Below are 24,517 nucleotides of genomic sequence, written 5' to 3'. Positions count from 1 at the left end.
GGATCTTTAAAATGTGTGGAACCTCAGTGGTACTGTAGAAAGCCCAAGGCTTCACCTTCCTGTGAGGTACTTTCATGGCTGTTACTCAAGCTGGAAGTTAAGAGCACCAAAGTTCTTACTTCTCATTTGCTTTCTACAGGAACAAAGTACTTGTTGAGCAAAATCATGCTCTACACTGTCATGCCACAGTCTCAAAGTTTAAATGGATTAGGACTGTCATCTTACTGAAGTTGTGCTTGCTTCAGAAGAAGTAAGATGCAGAGCTTCAGAACCTCATATAGCACATGACAGCACCAAACTAATCAGGGCATTTTCTTGCCTTTTTTTATCAGTGTCCTACTTACAAAAAGGCAAGGCATCTTGAGCCATGTGTTTCCATCTGATGTCTATTGATTACAAAAAAGCCCTTCTTCTCTTCCCCTCTCCCCTTGCCAGAATGTCACTGCTTGCTTCTGCAAGAGACAAATGGCATCATTTATACCAGAAGAGTTCCTGTCCTGAAATGTGCAGAAGCCTGCTAACTTGCTTAACACTATATTCTTGATATGGCACATGGGTCAGGTGCTGGCTCCAGAAGGGGAGTATGTCCATCTCTGTGCATCTGATGGAACTGAAACTCTGCTTTCCTACTGCCAGTCACCTGCTGAGAGAGAGCCACACTGACCTGTCAGGAGGAAAAAATGTTATTTTCACTGTAGTGACTCCTCAGGATGCTGCAGACAGGATGGGCTCTGCAGTGTGGATATGGAAGTGTGTGATTTAAATACTTTGAGCTGATGTGGGAGCTTAAGGATGCAGAGAGCTAGTGAAGAATCCTGACAGTTGCATCAGGCCATCTTTTAAATTGTGTGCTGGATACACTAGCAGCAAAGTGCAGTACAAATATACATTTGCAGTCTGAAAAAGACAAAGCATACAACAAAGTTAGCTGCATTAAGATGAGGAATGGCTGGAGTGTTGCTGTATGCTGAAAATCTGCAGGCAGATCTCCTAAAAATATATGCACATGTGTACACATACATTCATATATCTAGAAAATTGTCTGGAATCATCATTGCTCTTGGATTTCAAGATTTTTGTTAAGTATCTGGTGATTCAAAATTACCCTCTTTCAAGGTACCACTTACATTCCTTGGTCTAATATTACAGCTGTTTTATAGTGTGCTGGGGCTCTTTTGCCTAAATGAAAACTGGTTTTAATCTGTGATGCATTTGAGATTGTTTGTCTTATTTCGCTAGTCATATTTTAATGATTTTTTTTTAAATTTCAAGAAATCATACTGTTATTTATTTATTTCTCTTTTGAGTTTCTTATTTTGTCCCAGCTGCCTCTATAACTGGTTTTAGCTATAAAAGTATATAAGTGGAACTAGTGTTTGGGAGTTGGTAGATATATATCTGTATTTTCTATAGATGGTATTTTAAGGCAATCTTTGGCCACCTTTTTCAATATTTTAGGAGAACTCTTTTGCTTGCCAGAAATGGCTTCCTGAGAATTCTTTCAGTGATATTGCAGTAAAAACAACAATTGAAAAAGAGCAGAAGCCTATACCTGGTGCTTGTATAGACACAAAACTTTCATGTGACATACTGGTTTGAGAGATGTCTAGGGCTTAAATATGTTTACTGTCAGTATTTAGCATATTGTCTTGCAGGTGTTGGTTGGGAACAGTTGGCCCTTGTCTTTATTAGCATCTGAACTGTTTCCTGCCCTGAGCAGGCAACGTGTAGTTGGCATCTGCTGTCAGTTAAACATTGTTGATTCCTTAGTGGAGATCTTTCCCTGTGGCCTCTGGACAGTGAGTCTGGCTGGGCACGTGTCACTTTGATTTGGCATTACTGCTTTGCTTCTCTCTGCTTATCACCTCCTCTGGGAGTGTAACAGTAAATGAATGGAAAGGGGCTTCAGAAGAAAATCAGATCTCCTTATGTCCTAATGTAATAAAATACCTAAAGGATGGAGGCTATTTTTCTATAAAGGCAAATAAGGTAAACATGATACTTCTGCATTTTAAAAGTGGAGCCACCTTTTAAGGATATTGTTGGTTACATTTCGGTTTGGTTAATGATTTACTCTTTCAGAACCAACAAACAGTTTTAATGCTTTAGTAACATACTTCTCTAAAGCACTTGGCAGGCTGCATAATAAATTAAACCTCTCAAGCTTTCTGTGAAGCATCACAGATGGAGAAACAGAGAAACATGGAGAGGCCAAGTGACTAGCTCCAGATATATAAGATAAATCTCTAGTTGTATTGCTGGAGTGCTATGCTTAAATGCACCTGCATATGGAGATTGTGTGAAGCTGAGGTGAATAAAAATAAATAAATTGCTGCATATAATTGCAACACATGACATGTTTTCAACAATATTCACCTTAGACATAGATCTTGTTATTTACACAACATAGCTAGTTGTATCTGCATGGGAGCTACATCCTCCTTACCCTGATACTTTTATGAAAGGTGATGGAGGACCAGGTATGTATGTGGGAACTTGGAGACTGACCAGCCACAGCTTTACATTAGTGCTGTCAAGTTAAGTTTTAATTTTCCTTTATCTGAGGAAAGAAAACTGCTTTTTGGTTTCTCCAGCAAGTGCATGTCTTAAGGACTGTCTACAGAAGTTTTGTCATGGGAATATTGTGAAACAATATTTCTTATTGTTCTTGTTTTAATTGTTCTTAAAACTTGCTGTTTCTTGCAGTCAACCAAATGTAGGCACTTAGCAAAATCCAGGTCTCTTGTCAGACAGCACTGGCAAAGCTTGCCTTGGAATATACAATGTATACAGGAATATCTGTGTGCTGCACTCCAGTAACCTGTGTACTGAAACCTCTGATAACTTTGAAATATGGGGTTCTTTTTCTTCAGAATTTGTGTTTAGATCAAAGGAGTTGGCAGAGTAGAAATTTGATGCTACTGTGTGTTCCATAGCTTGAAGGAGGCTTTCCTTCTCTTTAACAGGTATCAGTTAATTATTTTCTTTTTAAGAAAGCAAATTGACTCAGAGTGCTCCTATGGAGCTGGTTCGTTCAGAGACATGTTGCAGCAAGGAACTTGCTTGTTGTGTTGTGTGTAATATCTGCTTTTACATAGTTTTGAGTTGCTCCTGGCTTTTTTTTTTTTTGGTCATAGCTTTGTTTTATTTAGAGGGGTTTGAGCAAGTAAAAGGTTGGAGGTGGCTAGGGGTGAGTGGAAATTACCATGGAGTAGGATGGGCAGGAGGAGCCAGGGGAGTTGGTATGGTGGCAGGGTGTGGGAAGGTATCATCTGAAGTTTCAGGGGATGTGTCCTGCCTAGTGGTGTGACCTCTTGCCTAATTTGCTTTGTGTAAGTGCTTCAGGTATGCCTAATGTGAAGACGATGGGAGCTTGCAAATCATCAGAATCTGTTTGAAAGACTCAAGAAGTGTGGTAAATGATTAAGGTTTTGTTTGCTTAAAGTGTCCTGAGTTTTGGTGTGTCTGGGCTACTGACTGCTGAACAGTTCCTTTGGTATGTGTGTTCAGCACTCTGCACAGGCAGATAAAGGGCAAAGTTTTCATTAACAGCAGCATAGCACCCATCATGAATGATCTCGCTCACCTTACATGTCCCAAATCTTTCTAAAAATTTCAGAATATTGACTGTTTTGAAAATGTGAACATTCCTCTTTTTGTGTAAGTTTGTAGTTAGTAAAATCTTGAAGTCTTCTGAATGTAACTGAGAGCCATGCAGTCAAATCCGTGCATGTGACCTGAGGAGATCCTTATATTCTTGTATGCAGATGTCATGGTGATAACACAGTAATCCAGTCATTGAAATGTACTTTGTTCTGTAACTTTTAATAAAGGGAAATGCAATTCAAGTGTGTGAAATAACAGTTGACAATAGAACTGGAAAAAATAGTGCTGTATTATTTGAATTTTTTTCTTTTTTTTTTTTTGCAATGAAAAAATACTCACCTGGAAGGAATGCTTTAGTTTTTTGGGTTTTTTTTTGTATAGCATATCATTTTGGTGAAATTTTAGTAGAGATGATTTTATTCACAGTTTCATCAACAGTTTTGCAACAAGTTTGATATTTTGTAATGCTCTGTTTGCACAGAGGAATAAGTCCTTGTAAGATTATTGAAACATGCAGTTGTAAAGCACTTGGAATGTAAACAGTGATTGTGAGCTAGCTGTCAGTATGTTATTTTAATAAGAATTGGGGCATGTTTTGATAATTAACTGTGCATGAATGATTACTAGTGATTTTTATGGTATTACAATTTCTTTTTCATGATTGCTCTCTCTTTTTTTTTTTTTCTCCTTTCTTTGACAAGGGGAATCATCTGTTAATTTCTGGTAGCTACCCTCTTGATACTAAATCAAAATAAGTTAATTGTGAATGGCCAAGTGGTCAGCATCTAAACTGTAAGTGCTAAATAGTTGCAATATTCTCCTTGCTGTAAAATATAATTCTGAGATGAAGCTTAGTATCCCCACTTTCCCACTTTAAGTCTGTGGAGATATAGGCAAAAAGTTTGAATCCAGGGTTAAATCTTAGTTATGCCTGTCTTTTCTACTAAAAGCATTCATGTATTGCTCTTGGATTTAATAGGTGATGACTTTGCTAGTGTTAGCTGTAAAATTCAGCTGGTGCATGAAAAAGAAACTGCTTTCACTTAAATGATGAAAGAATAACAAAATAAAAAAAGCAAGTTTTAATTTGTGTTTATGGAGAGTTTAGGATGATACAATCAGGAAGGAAAAAACAACTCTCTTTTTCACAAACATGAAACCATGTTGAAAAAATGTAATATTATAAGATTTTTAGCAGTTTGCAAAATGCTGTTGCAAGTATCCTTCAAGTATTGCAAATATAGGTAGAATAATAAAGCTATAAAATAATTTTTCAGATATTAAATCAGTAAAGAAATGTATAGGTAAGGTGTCCAAACTGCCTTAATTCTATTGCATCATCATGTAACTATTGTATCATCATGTAACTTTGCAGTAAGTATGTATCCTAGTAAATTACTCAGAGGATGTGCTTCTCCTTTCTCACTGTTCTTGCAGGCTTTTTGCATTGCAGAAACATGTTATAATCAAAATAAAAAGAGTCCAGTTTTATAAACTACAAGGAATCTTTACTCTTTAATGCTTGCAATTGAGAGACAAGTTTTAAACAGAGTCAAATGACCAAATTTTAGATATCAAAATGTGTACTGCACTTGAACATGGAGACTTAAAATAACAAAATGTGGTATGAAACTAATTTAAGAAACTTTGAAGGTGCTTTGTATTTTAACACTCTGGAAGAAACTGTATTTGGGACTTAAGAGTACTCCTTAGGCAGAGGCTTTCTATGATGAAAAAGTATTTATGATCTTCTTGGATGGTATTTAATTGCAGAGTAGTTGGCTAGATCATTCACAGAAGCTTCATTAACAGGGAGTTTACATTAACAAGCTGTGTCTGCCGTTCAGATACACAGTTCAACAAAGCTCACATGTCTATCCAAGACAAGATTGTTGAAGTGCACATCACTAACATGGAGGTTTTGTGAATGATACTCCAAAAATGCACTTTAGAGATGTATATGGTCATTCTATGTGCTGTGCTGAGTGGGGTGTTAGTGCTAGTTGGGGTAAGTGTTAGGTTTTTTCCTATACTCAGGTATTTAGACTCCTTAACAAAGAATTTCACAGACTCTTTTGATTAGAATAATGATTCTGTCTGGTGTTGTATTCCCCTTCCCTACCTTTCATTAAATCCATGCACCACATTAATCTCTCACCATCCTGCTGGCAAGATTCCTGAGGCTGGTACCTTCTACAGCTCTGGTGCTGCAATAGCATACACAGTGCAGTCCTGTGCTGGGATTTGTTGCACCCCTCAAAATGTGTATGTACCTCTTCACACTGAAGCAGTTTCAGCTCATGCAAGCAGCTCCAGAGTTTGCTTCTGGTGTGCAAATTGGAGAGCATCAAATAATTTTTAGTGGACAAATGTTCACTCACATGGCTGCTGTACCATATTCAGGCTAATTTTTGTTGAGATTTTTTTTTCAGAAGCTGGATTTTGTTGAATTCAGTCTTTTGGAAAAGTAGTAATACCAGTTGTGTTTTTCCAGATGAAATGCTGTGATAGGAATTAGCTGTCACTTATGCCATTGTAATTATCACAGAAAGTTGCAGATGAGTTGTTAGCATTTATTCAAATGTGCATAATAATGGATATACTTCTTTTCTATGCTTTTCGTTCGTAAACTTAGAAGTGTTTAATTATAAGTTACATATGGACATAATTCCTCTTGATGTACAGGGAAAGACACTGAGAATTCAAGAAATTTGTCTAAAAGCTTTCCCCACAGAGGATAAAGGAATGTAGTGTTTGACTCCTCCTTTGTCCACTGTCCTGTCTGTTGGATTATGCAGTAATTAGTAGCAGCCCTCCAAGGATCTTTACTGTTAAAGTAAATGGGGGTAAGGTTTGTTCCTTATGATAATGTGGAAGATATTTTTGTTAAATGAGATTGGTGAAAAAGTCTCCAAAGTGTTCTCTGTCCATACATCTTGATGAATTTTTATTGCTTTATGATGCTGGAGTGTACTTGAAATCCATGAGACAAGGCAGTGTATTTTTGCTCCTCTATCTCCTTTTTTTCTGTCAATTCAAGGCACTCTTGAAGCCAGATATGTGCCAGAGAACGGAGTGTCTCTGAAAAGCTGTGTCTTGAACTTTATCTAGGAAACCTCTTGTTCCAGTGACCCTACAATTAGATAAATCATGGAGTGCTAGGGGGCACAGCTGACTTGAAGAAAAAAATGTTGATTCTAAACACATGAAGAATCAGTCTTTAAACAGAACTGGTTGGTTGATATTTTTTTAGTTGTTGAAGAGCTAGCACAACACTCTCAATACTGGATGAAATAAATTAGCAACTGCTTCCATGCACCCCAATCCTCAGAAATAAATGAACAATTGCTTTTCTACACCCAAATCCTCAGAAAAGGATAACGCTGGAAGGGAGATTGCTTCTAAGCAAAGTTGACAGGCATCAGACTGCAGCATAAGAAGTGTTAAGTGGTCTGCTGATGTCAGTGAGCTGTTAGGTGGGTGAGATTGATGTGGGAAGCTGGGTGGAGGTGCAAGCATCCCTCAGGAACCAGGTCCTGTCAGCAGAGGTTGTTGCCGACCTCTCACACGTTTGTGCCAGGAACCTGAGACAGTCACTGAGCAGAGCCATTTTCAGCAGCTTGCTTTAATATTGGTGAAGTTTTCTTTGTGTGTGTTCTTAGGATGTTCTTAGCAGCCCAGTAAAAATGTCTGAGCCTTTCATATCCTAATTTCAGTCAGGTGTCAACAGCAGTGAAGCTGCAGGGTACCTGCTGCGAGGAGTGGCAACCTGGGGACTGCACTGAGAAGGAGACTCACTGCCTTCCTGGTCAAATGGATCTGAAACATTTTTATTTTTACCTCAGTGTAGCACATCTCAACTCAGCCTGCTGATACTTGATCTTCAATCATCAATGGTCTTCCTTTAAAGAGAAAGCCTTCTGGAGTCTTAGAAATGCTACTTTGTGGTATTTCAAGAAGAAATGCTACTTAGTGGTACTTTTCCCCTTGAAGTACCAATCAAGTATGAACTAGTAAGTCATTGCTGCTGTCAAGTGGTGGAAGGTGAAATACTGTTGGGAAGAGCAGTGAGCTGGAAAGATCCTTGTAGTAGTCATGTATTTAAGATTAAAATTAGGAAAATCTGTTATCTTTCCATATTTTGAGTAGTTTATTTCATAAGAGCCACCTTTTTCTCCTGTCCAGGAAACAAACAAAACAGCTCCAGAGACATCTGAAGCTTTCCCAAGGCTGTGTTTGAGAACACAAAAACAAAATTGTGGCTTTTTTTTTTTTTTTGTTAGATAGTGAGTATTACAAATGTGGAGATGAGAATATGACTTGTGCTGTATTCAGTGTAGCAGAAATTGAAACACAACAATAATGTGATTGAGCTAATAAACTGCTTCTTTCTTTCATTAAAAGGAAAGAGCCCCCACTAATAGCTTCTATTATATTAACATGTATGCCTTTGAGTGACAATATTAAACCAATGATTTGTCTCAGGAATAGGTACTGTGCAACATAACAAGTTGATGACAGATACAAGTAGTAAGTGTGTCTTCCATTGCTTTTCATTTCTTTCTTTTGCTTTTTCAGTACTACTAGATGGGCATGTTATTTTAGACTTGCCCTGTAAATTTTTTGAAGGTCTTCAGAACTGAAATATCTTGATATTTCAGAGGAAAACACGTGAAGTTTCTTCTGCTCATTCTTTAGTTGATAAAATCTCCACAAGTTTCTTAAGGCCTTTTTTATGCTTGGTATAGGAACAAAAAACTTGATTTTACTCTCATTTTATGGCAGCAAATTTCATGAGTTTGTCTTGGTAGTGGAGTTTGCTCCTTTATAGGGTGGTCACTTTAACTGCAAAGCTTTATTTTGTGGCTTTAAATTGTGGTTGATCCTGTACCTTTGAGAAAGTGTTAGTAGCACTCCTGGAGGAAGGAGGGAGGTGGAGAGAACGGAATACCTCTGAATATAGTGTGTGTGTACACACACATATATATATATACTTTAATATGTTCATACTGAAGATTTGATGGACACTTTAGTGGCATACAGACTTGTATTGACCTGAGCCCTTCATGACCATGTTCTTTAAGGGTTGTGTCTGTTGAGGTAAGAACACTCCCTGAGCCGTGCCGCAGGCTCTCGTTGTGGACACGGTTAGTCCAGCAAAACTGTGCTTTTACCTCCTGCAGTAAGGATGAGACTGCTGGGCCAGCACAGAGTGCTGCACTGCCTGACTTGTTTGTCTGTAGGCAACACGGTGAACCAGCAGGAGCATATTCCTATACTGGGAGATGTTTGTGGTGTGCATGAAAGTGTACTATATAAATCTCAGTGTAAGAGCTGATGTGTATATGCTTTTTCAGACAGTGCAAGTCTGATTTGAGTGATTGCACTTGCAGAGATAATTATTCCCTTGAGACCAGAATTCTTAGAATGAGAGCTGTTGTCTGGAGTTGTGTGATAGTGGAACTGTAGGCTGCTCTTCAATTTGTAGGAATTCTTTTGCAGTTTTATCGAAGTGGCCTTGGGGTAGATATTTTGTATGTTTGAATTTTGGTTAGGAAGTTTCTCATTCATCTTTCCACCTCCTGTTATTCATTAATATTTTTTCTCATGTATCTTTCCTTGGCATAAAGTCATCTAACTGAAAAAACCCCACAGCTGAAAACTTTAAGCAGTAGTTTGATCTGTATGCCTACAAGAAAGAGAACTAAATCTATTTCATTTGAAACTGTGTGAAGGAAAAAGATGATGTTATTGAAAGTCTATCTGAAAGTAACTTTCTTCAGAGAGTTGAGTTACATGAGAGGCAATATTCCTGAAAATAGGTGCTGTTACAGGTGTAGGAGGCAATACAGAAAAAGCTCAGAGAGCTGGCATAAGAATTATTTGTGTCCTTTTAGACGGTACATTTAGACAATACATTTCCATTTAATATCCAACTGTTGATTAAGAATGAGCAGACACTTTCTGTCTTGGGTGAAAAGAGAGTGAAATTAAAAGATGTTCTTGGCCGTGGCTCTTTTTGTAGGGAGAAGTGAAGATCAATGAAATACTTAGCATTTTGTAAAATTACGTAGGTGAGATTAAAGATTTTATTTTTCTCAGTGTTTATTTGCTCATTTACTCATAGTTATCCGTACCATAAAAATTGATCATTTTCTGACAGATATTTTTCTGATAATGCTATTTTATTTTCAAGAATAATAATAATAATATTACTAAAGAGGTGGCCTAGAAAGGTGTGAAAAATTCATTTTTATGAGACTTTCTTTAATCTTTAATAACTTATGTCCTTACTCAAAAAAAAGGAATTTCTGTCAAGATTGTCACACAGTGCTTGTAAAACACACTGCAAGTTATCTTATTAGTTGCTTGTTCTATTGTCATAGTGAGGTCCCAGCCAAAATGAAGGGCCCCATTGTGGTCCCAGTGTATGGACAAATAGTAAGAGAATACTGAAAGGCTGCAATCTAAACAGGCAGGGCAGACAAAGAGCATATTATCCTGATTTTAGAGATGGGATACTGAGGCACAGAAAAATCTAATCAGGGTCATGCAAGAATGTTGTTTGGGAGCCAGGAATTAAGCCAGCTCTCTCCTTCAGTCCAGTTGTACTGCCTTAAACCAGAGTCACTCTTGTGCAGAAGATAATACAGCTTTGCAGGCGAGTGTGTGAGTGCCAGTTGTGTCTTGCTGAGTGTTTATGAAGGAAACACCAGTTGGAGGATTAAAGTCTGCTTCATGGCAGTCTGCACAGAAGAAATAGGAATGAAGGGGTTTTTGTGGCCATGGGATTTTTCTCCTTAGGACTGTTTTACTGCGTAGAGAACTTTTTCTTAGTGTGCGTTGAAGAAAATGAAAGAATTAAACCTGCTATCCTTGTAGTATTTCATTACTAGCACTCCAAATGTTGGAATTAGTAAAAATATTGCAAACTAATTGGATTTAAAACATTTCTTTTTGCTCCAAATTCAGTAATCCTTAATATGACATATTCAATATTTCCTTAAAAAAAAAACAACAAAAGAAAATGTCAGTAAATGTCAAAGAAATTATTTTTCTTTCAAACTTTATTTTTTAGTTCACTAATATTTGTTCACTTAATATAAAATCATTGAAGTTATGAGGAAAATGGGGTAAAATAAGGAAAAACCACGTGAATACTCACTCTGACTCACTCTAAAGATGATGTGTAGTACAAAGGTACTGTTGTGAAGTTTACAGATGGGTTGTTAAATTATTTTGATTCTTTGTCAAGCAGCATTTGGTATCTCCAGAGCTTCATCTTAACTGCTTCTGCAGGACCAGTATGCTCATGGTGTTTCCAAACCTGTTTAGTTTATTTGGCTGTGTATCAGAAAGCTTAATCATCTTCATGTAGAAAAATCAAAAGCTGAAACACTGCGTATTTCTGTGAGTTATTGTAGTTAAATTGCAGAAGACATCTCTTCCTGTGTCAAGGTGTGTTTTCCCAGCATAGAAGTTGTCAGAGTCCACCTGCTGCAGAAAGTATGGATGTGGTGCAACCCTCTAACTGTTGCTGAAGGTCAAATGTCTGATTCCAGAGAGTTATCCATCAATCTGACCTGAAATTTAGTGCCATCATCCATGAAGGGTACTTCTTGTGATGACAAGTCTCATTTGCAGTGAGACTTCTCTTAATACATATTTGAGAAAGAAAGAATTGTTCTGTTGCTCCGTGGTGGTTTGTGGAGACTGCCTAGTCAGGGTGCATGAGGTTCACTTTGAATTATGAGAGAAATGAAGATGATTTCCAGCCATTCCTCCCTTATGTCTACCTGTGGGATGTTAAGAAATCAGAATTCTAATGTAGAGATTGATGATTTTCCTGCACATTCCTTATCCCTTGCATGCACTCCTGTGTGCAGCCATGCTCACTCTCCAAGGTTTTTGATAGGGATATATGTGAGATCTAAGAGAAATCCACTGTATCTGCAGGGTTAGAAATCTCTGATCAGCTCTTTGCCATGCTTTCCATACTCAGGAGTCTGGGGATAGTTAAGCTGTGTGTTACATAGATGGAATGTCACTTCTTCTTCTGGATATGGAGTACATGGTCTGGATCCTTATTAATAATGTGTCTTTTTTTCCTCGCCCTCAGTAATTTAATTTTTGCTGTCATTTGATAATACTATTGCTGTCCTGAAGGTTTCCAGACATAAGCAAGATGAAATTTGTAGCTGGAGGTGATATCTTTAATTAGACTAAATGTATCTGGTTGGGAAAATAGGGATACTTGGTGGCACACATCTCCTTAAATTCCAAAAACCAGATCTGAATGGTTGAAAATACTGTTTACATTTACATTACTCTTCTAGCTTGCTTTTGAACACATTAAAAGCCTTTTATTCCTTATATTTTGCTCACCTAGATTTTTGAGGGATATTTGGTAACTGATTTGTGGAAATTTTGATTTTGTTTTGGGATTTTTGTTTGTGGGGTTTTTTTTTTTTATTTGTTTATGTCTTTCGATCTCAAGATGTTTAACTGGTATCTGTTTTACAGTATAGCGGGATTTTCTTCTGGGTATTGACTGTACGGTCTTATAATACAAACTACATAAGCAGTTGCTATAGTTCCTGAAATATGTTGTATGTAAAATAGAAGGCAGTTCAAAATCCAGGTTCCTGAGGAAGAAACTCCTTTAGATAATTTCCCTTAAGTGCAAGCTAATAATTAAGGAAAAATGTAAGAACAGTTAATGATTTTGTAGCTGTTACTGGAGTTGTTACAATTGCCTCGTGTTCTTATGTTACAATTACACTTGCCTTACTGAAAACTAGATACTGTGTAATTGAGTGATGTCCATTTCAATTACAAACATCGGTTTTATTGTCCTCGTCCTGCTAAGCTGACATGAAAACCTGAGATTTTTTGGTGTCACAGGTATGCAGCATACTTTTTGACGTGTGAGTTTTGTGTTTTCCAGTATTCTTGTGATATGTTAATCTGCTAGCCCAGGCAATTCTGGTCCTCTATTGCCAAATTACCTTAGACTGGGATGGCTAATAGCCTACATAAATGACAAAAAAAGCCTTCAGAATTATGGAAGAACAACATTGTCACATTTTTCCGTGCTTATTTCATTCTTCTCTTTATTGGTATGTAGTGTCTTATGCAAAACAGTAATGTCAGTGTGGCTTAGTTTACTTTGTAATCCCGTCCAAACAAAGGTTGTTACAAAAGATATGCAGATATGGTTAATCCAGAATATTTGTTTAGATCACTGGTTCCCGATTATGAACTTTTGTTTTTTCTTTTATTATGGGTCTTTGGGAATAGAAGGCACCGTTTCCATCTTGGATACCATTTCATAACGCCTGGATAAGGCCGTGGAGTACAAAGTCTTCCTGCGTCATTGGGGCTGGTATTTATTGTTTACACTATAATTAATGAACTATTCCCAGCATTCTTTAGGATTGCCACTGTCCTCATGATTGCTCTAACCTGGGAGGCAGCATACCATTCAACCATACTGGACTGGTTTAAAGGTGTCATGACCTTAACTCTTTACCACACTGACACCTAAGTCTATTTGCTGCTTTTTCCCTACTTTTTTTTTTCCTTTATGATGATCATGTTTCATTTATTATTGCTGCTCCTGAGAAGGCCAGTATTTCTGTTTTCTTTATCATTGATTTTCTTTCTCACTTGACTTTTTAGCATGCAGAAGCTTAAGTTCCTTGTATTAGCACCTGAAGGGCATCAGTCAGGACTTATGACAGTTGTGTTTGTCCTGTGTTAATTCTGTTGTGTATATTTTAATTTTATTTTGTCCTCAACTTCACGATTACTTGCATGACCTGCATTTTTCCATCAGAAAATGATCTTGAGCATTACTTTGTGGCTCTGACCCTGAAGTTAGCCACAATTTCAGCAGGATTTTGGAGGAAATGACATCCAGCGATCTCTTTCAGTTTAAATCATTCTGTGATTAATTTGCAACTGTGACTGACATTTTCAGAGGTAAAATGCAATTTATTCTGGCGAACTAATTACTGAAGTGACTTACTGGTTTTTGTGTAAGAAAGGAAAACTGCACTCGGGGGAGAATAAGCTCATGTTAAATGGAAAGAGTGTGACATTTATTTCTATGATAAGACCAACCTGTCTATGCAAGTGTGTTTAACTGCTGTCTGAATAATGCCCTGAAGATTGTCTTTTTATTGTTGCAGTTTCAAGTTTCAATTCACCATTCAAATTACTTCGTTTTTTAAGTAATCTCAAATGTAGAAGTAATCTACTGCACTGAAAGATTTTGTACTTTACTCCAGTTCTTGAATGATGTACAGATTTGTTGCTTCTGTGAACAAGAGGGAAATACTGGGCACAATTCTAGACATAGAGTTTAAAAGTGTGTAGCTCCAGGAGCTGGAAGAATCATGTATATTTAGTTTTGTCCATTGCCATTTTTGCCATTGCTATTTTTTTTAGCTTTCCTCTTTAATTTTAAACCAGTGTGCAGTGTGTCTTGAATAGTCTTTCTCTTCCCCTCCTCACTCCCCTTTTCTCTCTTGGCACATAAACATCACTAATATTTTTCAAAGCAGGCTTTGTGGGTATATTTAGTGGAACAACAGATATATAAGTGAACATTTAAAGTGTGTATAATTTATAGCAAAAGATCATCATTAAAACTTGATTTCCCACGCAATACTGTGAGGTCTTACTGTTTGACAACCTTAATTCTGCAGTGGAAGAATGTTTTAGATTATTTCTAGCTTGTGTTTTATTATACAGTGGGATGTAAATGATTATGAATTATATAATAATAGAGAAGGAACTTCATGTAAGTCATCTGCCTTGGATTGTTACTAAAAATAATTTCTTTCTGTGTTATTGGAGAAGATGAAAAGTCATATCTGACACCTGCATTTTTGTGTTTGTGCCACAATTTGCAGAAGCAACATTTTCTATTTTTTCTGTGATATTTGTGTTCTTAAAGCACATTTCACCAAATTGATGTCTTACAAAGCTATGTCATATGGCTACAGCTCTCTTTTTATTTGCAAATGTTAGTAATATAACACCTACAGGCGAAAGTTGTATTCATTTTTCAAGTGCCATAGCAAAATATACACAGAGTAATAATTTAAGATTTTAATCTATGAAAGTCATTTTGAAGAGGCAGCATTCACTGTCTCAGATTTCCAGCTATATAGAATATCTTTCCCATGATATGGGCCCTTTTGCGTGCTGTTAGTTCAGTAGCTCATTTTCAAGCAGGCTTTTCTCATTGAGCAGGGGCATGGCTGTGTCAGTTGTGGTTCAGTTTGAGAGTTCAGCACTGCAAGGAGTGAGGTATATGTGGATGGCCCTTACTGAAAAATAAGTTATCACTTCTTTTTGCCATCAAGAGTCTACTTTGAATCTGCTGGAAGTGTCTTCCAGTAAAATGAGGTGACTGGGATGGGGGCTGGGGAGTGCTTTTACCTTGTGGGAGGGCTGGGCCAGTGGGTGGTGAGTCATGCATGCTGTGGTCACTTTGTTTCACTTCTAGGGGATAGGCAGTTTTTGGTAGAAAATAAATACTCTTTACAGTTGCTTTTCTGTCCCTCCTTATTCTTTTTGTACCTTGATAATTATTTCAGTAGCATTTGATAGTCTCTCACCTTATTCAATAGTTATCTGTCTTTTTCAGTGGTCTTGCCTCTTCCCATGAAAAAGTCTTTCCTGAGCTGACTTTTTTTCTTCCCCACAAGTAATCTTTTCTGAAAAGCTTATCACGATTTTTTGTGACTAAGCAGGCAGGGAGATGTGATTATTGCCTTTAGAAGACAGATTTTTGTTTGGAGAGGCCATTGTCTTTTTTTGTTGCACATAGAAGGTCTAAATTGTCAAATGGCTGCAATCTGATCTAAGAAAGATATCAGTGTCTAAAATAATCTTTCAGTCTTGGTTATTTTGAGTAGGACATGGTAGCATTGAACTGTTCTTATTAAAAACAGAAAAACCTGTATGAAAAGATATATAGCTGTTAATATTTTCTACTTTATTTTAAATTTCAAATGTCCCTTGCTTTATTCATTGTAAATTCTCTGATCTGGATTGTATTTGTAGTATTATTGCATCTAATAAAGTGTATCCCCAGTTGGACTTTGTAGTGCGACAATATTAATACGTTGTGCAATTTCAATTGAAAAGTAATTTATATCATTACAAATCATGAATTTAATCATGAAAACAGATTTGTGCCAATCTGATTAACATGAATAAACTGAGAGGTAGTGCTTGAACTTAAAGAATTTTCTTTTCTTAAAAACTCCTGCATAGTGAGAGTTTTAAGGAATCTTAAAAACCTGAAAGATGGTGTTCAAGTTTTTATCTATTCTGATTCAATAGTAACAGTATATTTGTGTGCTGTGATTCTTATTTTCAACCTGCAGTCTTGTATCCTCGAGATTCTTGAATTATTTTAAATGGACTTTTGAGAGGGAGCTGATAACTTCATACAGAAGACTCACATTTACAATGGACTGTTTCTAGGCACCTGCAAAATGAAAAAATTTCCAAAATGCCGCTTCAGGATGTCACTGCATCTGTGCATCCTTCTGATGCTGTGTGTCTTACAGCAGCATTTTGGTATGTTTTCCTACATGTCTGTGCAGTTTCTTTGTATATTAACCCATATGGAGTATGAAAAAAACCACCAAAACCTGGAATGATGCTATTTACCAGATAGGTGCAGTGGTGTTTGCCAGGGTAGTGGAGCAAGCTGACTTTTTCTTCATTGCTCTGGCTCCTTGGCAGTGCCTGATGAAAAGATAGATGGTTTTGTGATCCTGTGAACCAACGTGATTCCTTTCCCACCCATGTCCTTGAATGGTTCTTGCCAGTAGTAATACCTTATGTTTTTATAAGTTACTCCCTGCAGCCAGAAATCATAAAAACTCAGACTCAGACCCAGCCAAGCTTTAGACACTTCAGACTTGGACATGCTTTAAAGGTTAAGATACAGACCTGTGAAGGTTAAATGAACTTAAGGAATTTAAACTGGAAAACAGTTGTAACTTTTCTGTTTGTGGAGGGCAATGTCTCTATGTTTTTGTTAGAAGATTGTCACCGTACCTTTCGAACAACAGAAAAAAATATTTTGAGGTGTTTTAACCGTTTAAAAAATACTTCATAACTGTAATTAAATGCATGTTTTTGAGCTGAGACTTTGTGTCAAATCATATCCAGAAGAAGTACTCCTTTCTGTGCAATTTACAGTGCTGTTATTGAAAATCTGTAGGTTGTCATCAAAACTATCCAGCTAGGAATAGCCATTGTAAAATAATTTTTAAGGCCACTTAATTTTTATATTAAAACAATAAATAGAATAAAAAGGCCTGTTTTAGTGCCTGCTTAGGGGTTTGTTTATCTGTTTTACCAGTAAGGAAGATTTGATTGAACCTAACTTTGGCTTCACCAGAAGTACCACAATACCTCACCACCAGCATTCTTTTAAATTTAGTCTGAAAAGGTGTCATGTCTGGTTAACCTTTCAACTGGATTTCATAACCTGGTACAAGCAGTAAAAGAAAGGAAAAGGTTTTGGTTTTCAGTGGGTAAAGGAGCAATGCACATCATACCATACTATGAAATACCTGCAGGTTGGTGGGGCTGGTTTGTCCCCAAGGATTCTTGAATGAGCCTCTTTGGATCTGCCTGTGGTACTGCATGTATTAGCATGTGTGTGATGCCCCCTTCCTCTGGGCTTTTTGGGAGCTGAAGACATTTTGCACTTCATCATGCCAAGCACTGCCATCATAAGCAGTGATGTTACCTACAATGCCAGAGGCCAGGGCAAAATTACTTATGAAAGTAGTTCTAGGGCCAAAATAATTGCTTTATTAAAGAACTACTGAACTAAGGTACTTGGTTGAGTCAGTTTTTGAAAGAAATCAGTATTTTTTAGAAGTACATGACTTACTGGAGAAGTAGGATTTAGTTGTTGATGTTTATCAATCACAGCTGCTGTTTTACATGTTTGTTCTCTTGATTTTCCTCTTGTTTAAAAACCACCAGATGAATATTTCAGTCTACATTTGTAAGTTCCGTAACAGATTTCAGATGCTTCTGAGTAACACTGAAATTTCCAACATTTTTATTTTTATAATGTGAGAGAGAGTGTGATCTGTGGGGCCACTGCTTGGCATGGGGTTAGCAGTGCAGCAGCACATTCATTAGCAGCACTGGGTACGGTGACACGATCCCACTGAAATGCGTAAAAGTGACTGGAGTTTCTGTCCTCCAAGCTGTGGTGCATGAGTGTGTGTGCTTGTTCTTAAGCTGTACCAATGAAGACAAGAACAGGTTCCCTCACTTGTAATGGTAGAGTTCTGAGGACTTCAGTTAGTAATTTAAACCCATTTTACTCTGTTTGTAATGGCTTAAGAATGCATGTATTGCATTATGTGTTTCATCTGAGAGGGACAAGTGCCTGTCATCATCTGACTGTACCTGTCTTTGGATTTCATTAAATTCCTCATACCATCACCAAGAAATACCTTATTAACCAACTTTGTCTCTTGCCACAGTATTTGTTGGGGACAAACAGCAGGGTGTCAGAACTAGGGACGGGGATTTGCACAGAACCAGAAATTTCATATGGCGTGGCATTCCTGGCTGTATTTGAAGCTGTAGGATCCTTGACCTTGGTTACTATAACCAGCTTTTAAGCAGGAGCTTTTCTCAAGCATTTCATAGTCAAGCTTAGAATATTGTAACATAGAATATAACCTGTGCAACATGTTTTCTGTAAGGATCTCTAGGCAGAGATTTTTTAAAAAATATTCCTTTACTGTTTCAACATTTGACCAGTAGAGAAATGCTTATTCCACTTCTTGGCAGTAAGTGTTAAGAAAAGGTGTTGCAGTCTGTGTTCTGACTCAGACTGAGGGGTGACACTGCAGCATTAGTACAGGACCTTGAAACCCAAAAGAGGGAAAAAAATCTCTTTAACATAGTAAGAAGCTCTTATGGAGCAATGTATACATTTGCTTTGTGTAAATTAATATAACAGTAATGGCCCTACAGTATTTTCAATTTTTTTTTTTCTTAATAGATATTTAAAGCATAACTTCTAATTCTTGTATATATTTTTAACTTTCCCACAGATATGCACTTATTTGGCCATTATCCAGCTCATGATGATTTCTATCTTGTAGTGTGCAATATCTGCAATCAGGTAGTCAAGCCACAGGTTTTCCAGTCACACTGCGGTAAGTGAATGTTTTCTTTCCTGAATTACAGTGCCAAACTGGCGTATGGCTCTCGTAAGAATCATTGCATACAATCAGAACAGAGGCATTGCAAATAGACTTTTGTGGTTATCTTGTGTTCTTTCCACAGAAAATACCAGCAATGCCTTCAAATAAGCATATTTCCTGTCAAGGAAGTTAAATTAGTTGTTCTGGAAGCTGAGCTTTTCAAGTTGAACTTGTTACACTAAATTAATGTGTTACAACAAATAAATCCTGTTAGTTAGAGACTAGTTAGACTAAAATTATTATGACCTAACATTGGATTGTCTTTTATCAAAGCTGCAGATTGAGGTCTATGATACTGATCTACATGAATTAGAAGTTGGATGTTATGGATTGTTTTCTGATGGGATTCATGTGTATCTATGTATAGGGTATATTTTTATATTTATCCTAAGTTTTAAATTCTGTACAAAATTGGCATTTTGAAACACATTTCTTAAGTAAACATTTTTCTAGAGAGTCTTGAGAAGCACATGCATATATTAATTTCTCAGTTAGTATGACAACAAGGTGATGATTTTTATGTTGGCCTATTTGAAAGCAGAATTACTTCAGTTAGAATTTTTTGGTATTGATTAACAAACTACTTTCATTTATTTCTGAAAAACTTGATCCCAAGGTCTGGTTTATTTATTACTTACCTAGTGGTTTATTTGTTATTTGTCCAGTGATTTGTTTCTATGGTGATTTTTTTGTTGTTTTACTATTTTTTTAAGGCATGCAAAGAGTGACTAGAGTAGCTAGCTTTGTATGAGGTTTAATAAAATTTAGTTTAATCAAAATAATTTGAAGTAGGTTGCATAATAATGAAAGGGCACTACTACTGAGGATGGAATCAATTAAATACATTAAGAAAAAGAATAGCCCAGCAAATTTTTACTTGTCTAAATACAAGTAAACTTCAGAAATCCTGTACCTCTTTTAGTCTTTTTGGCAACAAAGCGACTCAGTAATGGAAAAATGTAAGTGGGATGGACAGAAAAAGAGTTTATTTACTTTTAAAGACATATTACCTAAATATTGGGTTGTGTTTGTATGGATAGACTGCTAACAACAAACCAGGAGTAGCTGCTTTCACCTTGGGAAGCAGTTCTAAGACTTGCCACCAGCTTTGACCTAGATTGAAATAATTGTGAAAAAATGGTTATAGTGAAATACTGCTTTCAATCCAGTGAATGAAAAAAGATCTAGAAGTATTTTCTAGGGTGAAAAAAGCTTATTAATTTAATGGTGGGGGCAGGTGTTGATTTTAGTGTGTAAAGAAGCCATCATGCTATTTTTTTTCACAGTCTTGTATGGTTCCTTTCTGCCCAGCTTCAGGTATCTTATGATTGTTTCAGTAACAGAAAAGCTTCTCTACATGTGGCTGTAGGTACAGTGGGCACATAAACATGGAACTTGTGCATGGATAAAATGTGCTTCAGGACAGAAGGAGCTGTGGGAGGCCTTGCTGTGGCCTTCCAGAGCTGAGCTCTTTCCTGGGCATTGACCTGGTTTGGTGAGCAGTGTGAGAGCTGGTCCTGTGTTCAGGTAGTAGGCACATAGAATAATGTTCCTGCTAGATGAGACTAAATTCCTCTGTGTTAGAAAGGATTTTGAGCTCTTTGTGAGTAGTGTATTGCCATCAGTGTTAGGGTAATGCCTGTAAACTACAAAGATCCCATGAGTTACTGTCTGCTTTTCTCCATTGTTCCAATTTGTTTACTATTCCCTTTACTTCATCTTCATTATTTACTTCATCATTCATTATAACCACTGGGTGGTTGAATGTTAAGTTATGAATTGCTTGATTTAAGAGCCTAAGGTCAATAAAGACTTGGGAAAAAAACTGTTTAAAACCCCCCAGAGACTACTGAAAATAATTGACCAGAGGTCTGGAAGATTGTATTTAATCTAGTCAGACTTGTTTCAGGAAAGGAATATTGTAATATTACTTTAAGGCCTGTGAAAGGGCTTTAAATAGATAATTTCTTTTTTTTTTTAAAGAAGAAACAGTAAAGGCAATGTACTAAAATGTAAAAGTTTTAGAAGATAGGTCTCTTCAAAGTCTCATGAATTGTTGTACAATAACTAATAATTTATTTTTAAAAAATTATTCTGGTAAAAATACTCTATATTATATATGTGAAATGCATCTACTAATTTATCATTTTCGTTAGAAATTAGTAAGATTTAAAGAAGACCTACACAGAGATATTATTAATTGATCTGTGGTTGCATTGTCTGGTTAGGAAATTATAGAAATCTCCTGATAGAAAATACATTAACCATTAACTGTTTGTGGTTGGATAATTTTTTGCTGGATGTGTTATGGTTCCAGCAGTCCATTAAGAGAGGCCTGGACAAGGCCTCATTTGAGACATGGATTCTGGCTGCACAGAGCTCTTCTGTGAAGCAGGAATATTTAATTTTCTGTTCTAGTTAGATTTTTATCACCTTCAGACACATTCATTTTTGTGGATCAGACTTTCTTTAATTAGAGGATGCAGCAGAATGCTTTTAAATTCAGTGATGCCAGGCATGTCTGTCAGTAGACTTTGAGGTGTTTTAGACTCTCATATTTACCACAAAATGCATTATTCCACAGGTATTGAATTGCTGCTTCAAAGCTGTAGTACAGACAATGGAATGAGAAAGCATTAGAAGGCACTACTGGGTTTTTGGCTCTTGGAGGTTGTGTCATGGGGAGTCTTTATTGCTGTTGACAAGGGCTTGTAGAGATCTATCCCAGAATCTCCCATAAAGTGTGGTTTGTTGCTAATATCCCTGGTAAGATCCAATCCATATCCTCTCAGTAAGAAATGAGGTCCATGCCAGGCACATGCTTTATGTTTCCAGGTTCCCTGCATTGTAACTTGAAGGTCTTGGCTTTGGAGCAGCACTGGAATGCTTTAGTTTAGCAAAGGTTTTTGTAACACTTCTCTTGAGCCCTTGCTGGCATCTGCCTTTCTCCAGAGTGTAAGAGGACCCACTGTTTCATTTGCCTCTGATTTCAGACATGTGGCAGCCATCCGTGTTGATGGCTCTGCAAGGTTGTGAATATTATAGAGGCAGATGTTGTTTTAAGGGTTTGATTCCTGGAATATCAAGCAGGAAAAAAGAAAAATCTGGTTGTGGTTCAAGCTATTTTTAATGGCAGGCAGTGCGTCATAGAACCTTAGCAGTAGAAATCAGGAAGGTAAAAGAAGAGATCTGGGTAATTAGAGGGTTGACTTGCTGGGCTTGAGAGTATATGTAGTGAACACAACATAGACCTTGGGGTTGCAAAGTAACAGATCTCTTCTAGCCCCTAAGTCAGAGAAATACTGAGCTGTTTTTAAGAGCAGTTTCACATTCTTGCATCTGCAGGATAAACATATCCATTTTTAAGTATTAAACCATTCATTTCTATATGATGTAAGGCTACCTGGAAGAGACTTGCTGTTATAGACTGCTGGATAAACTGTAAATCAAATAAGTTCTCGAGGTTTTTTGGTGTTATTGTGCACTTATAAAATAGTGTATCATAATGTCATCAACAATAGAGTAGAAATAGTGGTGTTTGCTTCTGAAGCCATTTCTTTTGAGTAACTTCTTGTAGTGGTACAGTTTCTTGGATTTACTTTTATTTTTAATGTATGAACATGTAGTTGTATTTATTCCTCCACAAAGTAGTTTGAAATAAAAAGTCAGTCTGGATATGCAGCTTGTAGCATTCCTGAGTATACTTGGCATAGTAAGGAAGAGTAGTTTTGATTTTCAGGAAATTTTAATTTGTTCTCAAATGCCAACCTCAATGAAGAGGAATATCTTGGAATACCTCACTTCTTGGAATATCAAAATATTGTGCCATAGTATAACCTGAAGTATGATAATGTTCTTGCTGTTTGTTTAGGGGTTTTTGTCCATCTGTTTTCTAGGAGACTTTTAAGCTGGCAGTCTATGCTTAACTCTGTCCTTTTGTCTTCTGTTAACTCCAGTTCTGTGTCATTGTTAAATGCTGGTGAAGATGGCACCCTGTACCATTTCCAGGAGACATTTCTATTTTTCTTTGGCAACAGAAAAATTAAACCTTCATGTCCTTATACTGCATTGTCCTTTGCTAGACTAAAGAGCATCAGATACAGTTCTGGTTATTATTTTTATGTTTTGTACATTAATAGTCTTGTTAACTTTGGTCTTTCCCAGTTAAAAGGAAAACCTCTCATAAAATGTAGCTCTGGCACAGTGAGGATCAAGCAGTGTACTTTTAGAGAGCTTGTCAAGACATCTTGGCTTTTATTGTGAGGAAACTAATTAAGGATGGGAAAGTGTTAAAAAAAAAAAAAGAAAAAGTTGGGGGGATGAGGTGGGGGAAGAGGTGAATTAGCCAAGCTAAATAATGCAGTTTGGTTAAACAACAGCAGCAGTATAACCATCAAAGAGAACTTCCACACATGCTCTGGAACAGTTTCCAAAGCTGCGGATGGTATCTTAATGAATTGAATGGTTAAGATCCCCATTTGATGAAGTTGTAGCATACCAATTTTGCTTCATCAAGGAGAAATTACCTTTTTTTTTTTTTTTTGCTAATTTCTTTACTGGAGGCTCATTGATATCTATCCTGCCTGCCTATAAGGTTCTTTTAACAGGCTTCAATTAAGGAGTAGAAATTCTTATTCCTTAAAAAAAGAAAAAAACCTACACTTTCTTTTCATTGCTTCTGAGTTATATATCCTTAGGTTGGTATCTTCATATCCTCATGAAAGTTGCAAAAGGATATTTCCTTTTTATCCTTCTGTTTGGCTGTGTAAGTGTCATTTAAAAGAAAAGCAAACTAAAAAGTAATGGAGCACTGAAGAATATAAATTGTTTTGCCTTCCATATCATAATTATTTTCCTGAGAGAGGTTATATATTTTGAATTACTCAGACTAGCTATTTTACATTGTACCCATAGTGCACTACAATTTAATGAACTGTGATTAAAGACTAGAAGGCTGAACTTGAAGTATTAATAAGAATGATTGGCTTTTTTAACACTAGCTTGAGCATTACTAGTTGGCACCTTTCTTGCATAGGGATTTTGATCCAAGTGTGTCACATTTGACAGATTATACTGTTTGTATATTTTCAATTATTCAGTACCTTGTTTTTTATTAAATACAACTGTTTGGGGATTTCTAATTGTTAATGCTTTATCCCCTGCATTTGACCTTTTATCAGAGACACTTTTGTGCTCTTAAAGGGCAATGGCATTTTGAATTATTTTCTTGTTACTGCGATTTTCTTTATTCATGGTCTTGTCAAAACTTGTTCTATGATATCATTATTGATTAAATAACTTTCTGTTTGTCACATGTTTAGGTTTCACTGCAAAAAATAATAAAAATTGGTCTCATCCCTGTGGCTTCTTTTTCAAACTGGAAACAGTAGCAGCTAGACTGACAGGATTAATTTTTTCCCTTGGTAGGGGTAGGGACAGAAGGAAGATGGATTTGAATGTTTTATGTACCTTATATGTATATTTTTATTTATGTGACTGCCTAGGATACACCAATTTTATCTGATACTCTAATTTCCATTGCTATAAATTGGAAACCCCTTGTTTCCAAAAGAAGTTTTGGTAGCTTTACAGTCTATCAGAAACCTTATTCTCAAGAGAAAAAGTACAGCCAGTAGCAT

The 24,517-nt window shown here is 36.6% G+C and overlaps 1 protein-coding gene across 3 annotated transcripts in view; it reads left to right on the top strand.

Annotated features, from left to right (window-relative positions):
* Positions 1–24,517, top strand: part of ATXN7L1 (ataxin 7 like 1) — a 110,786-nt gene that overhangs the window by 16,993 nt on the left and 69,276 nt on the right. For 2 of the 3 annotated variants that reach the window (XM_036400800.1, XM_036400801.2), the window contains exon 3: positions 18,726–18,830. The exons of the other annotated variant lie outside the window; for it this stretch is intronic. In XM_036400800.1, coding sequence (XP_036256693.1) covers positions 18,726–18,830 — 105 coding nt within the window. The remainder of the gene's footprint in view (positions 1–18,725; positions 18,831–24,517) is intronic. 3 annotated transcript variants of the gene reach the window in all.

Source organism: Molothrus ater, chromosome 5, assembly GCF_012460135.2.
Source record: "Molothrus ater isolate BHLD 08-10-18 breed brown headed cowbird chromosome 5, BPBGC_Mater_1.1, whole genome shotgun sequence".
Classification (NCBI taxonomy): Eukaryota; Metazoa; Chordata; class Aves; order Passeriformes; family Icteridae; genus Molothrus; species Molothrus ater.
This window is presented reverse-complemented; position numbering and strand designations above follow the sequence as displayed.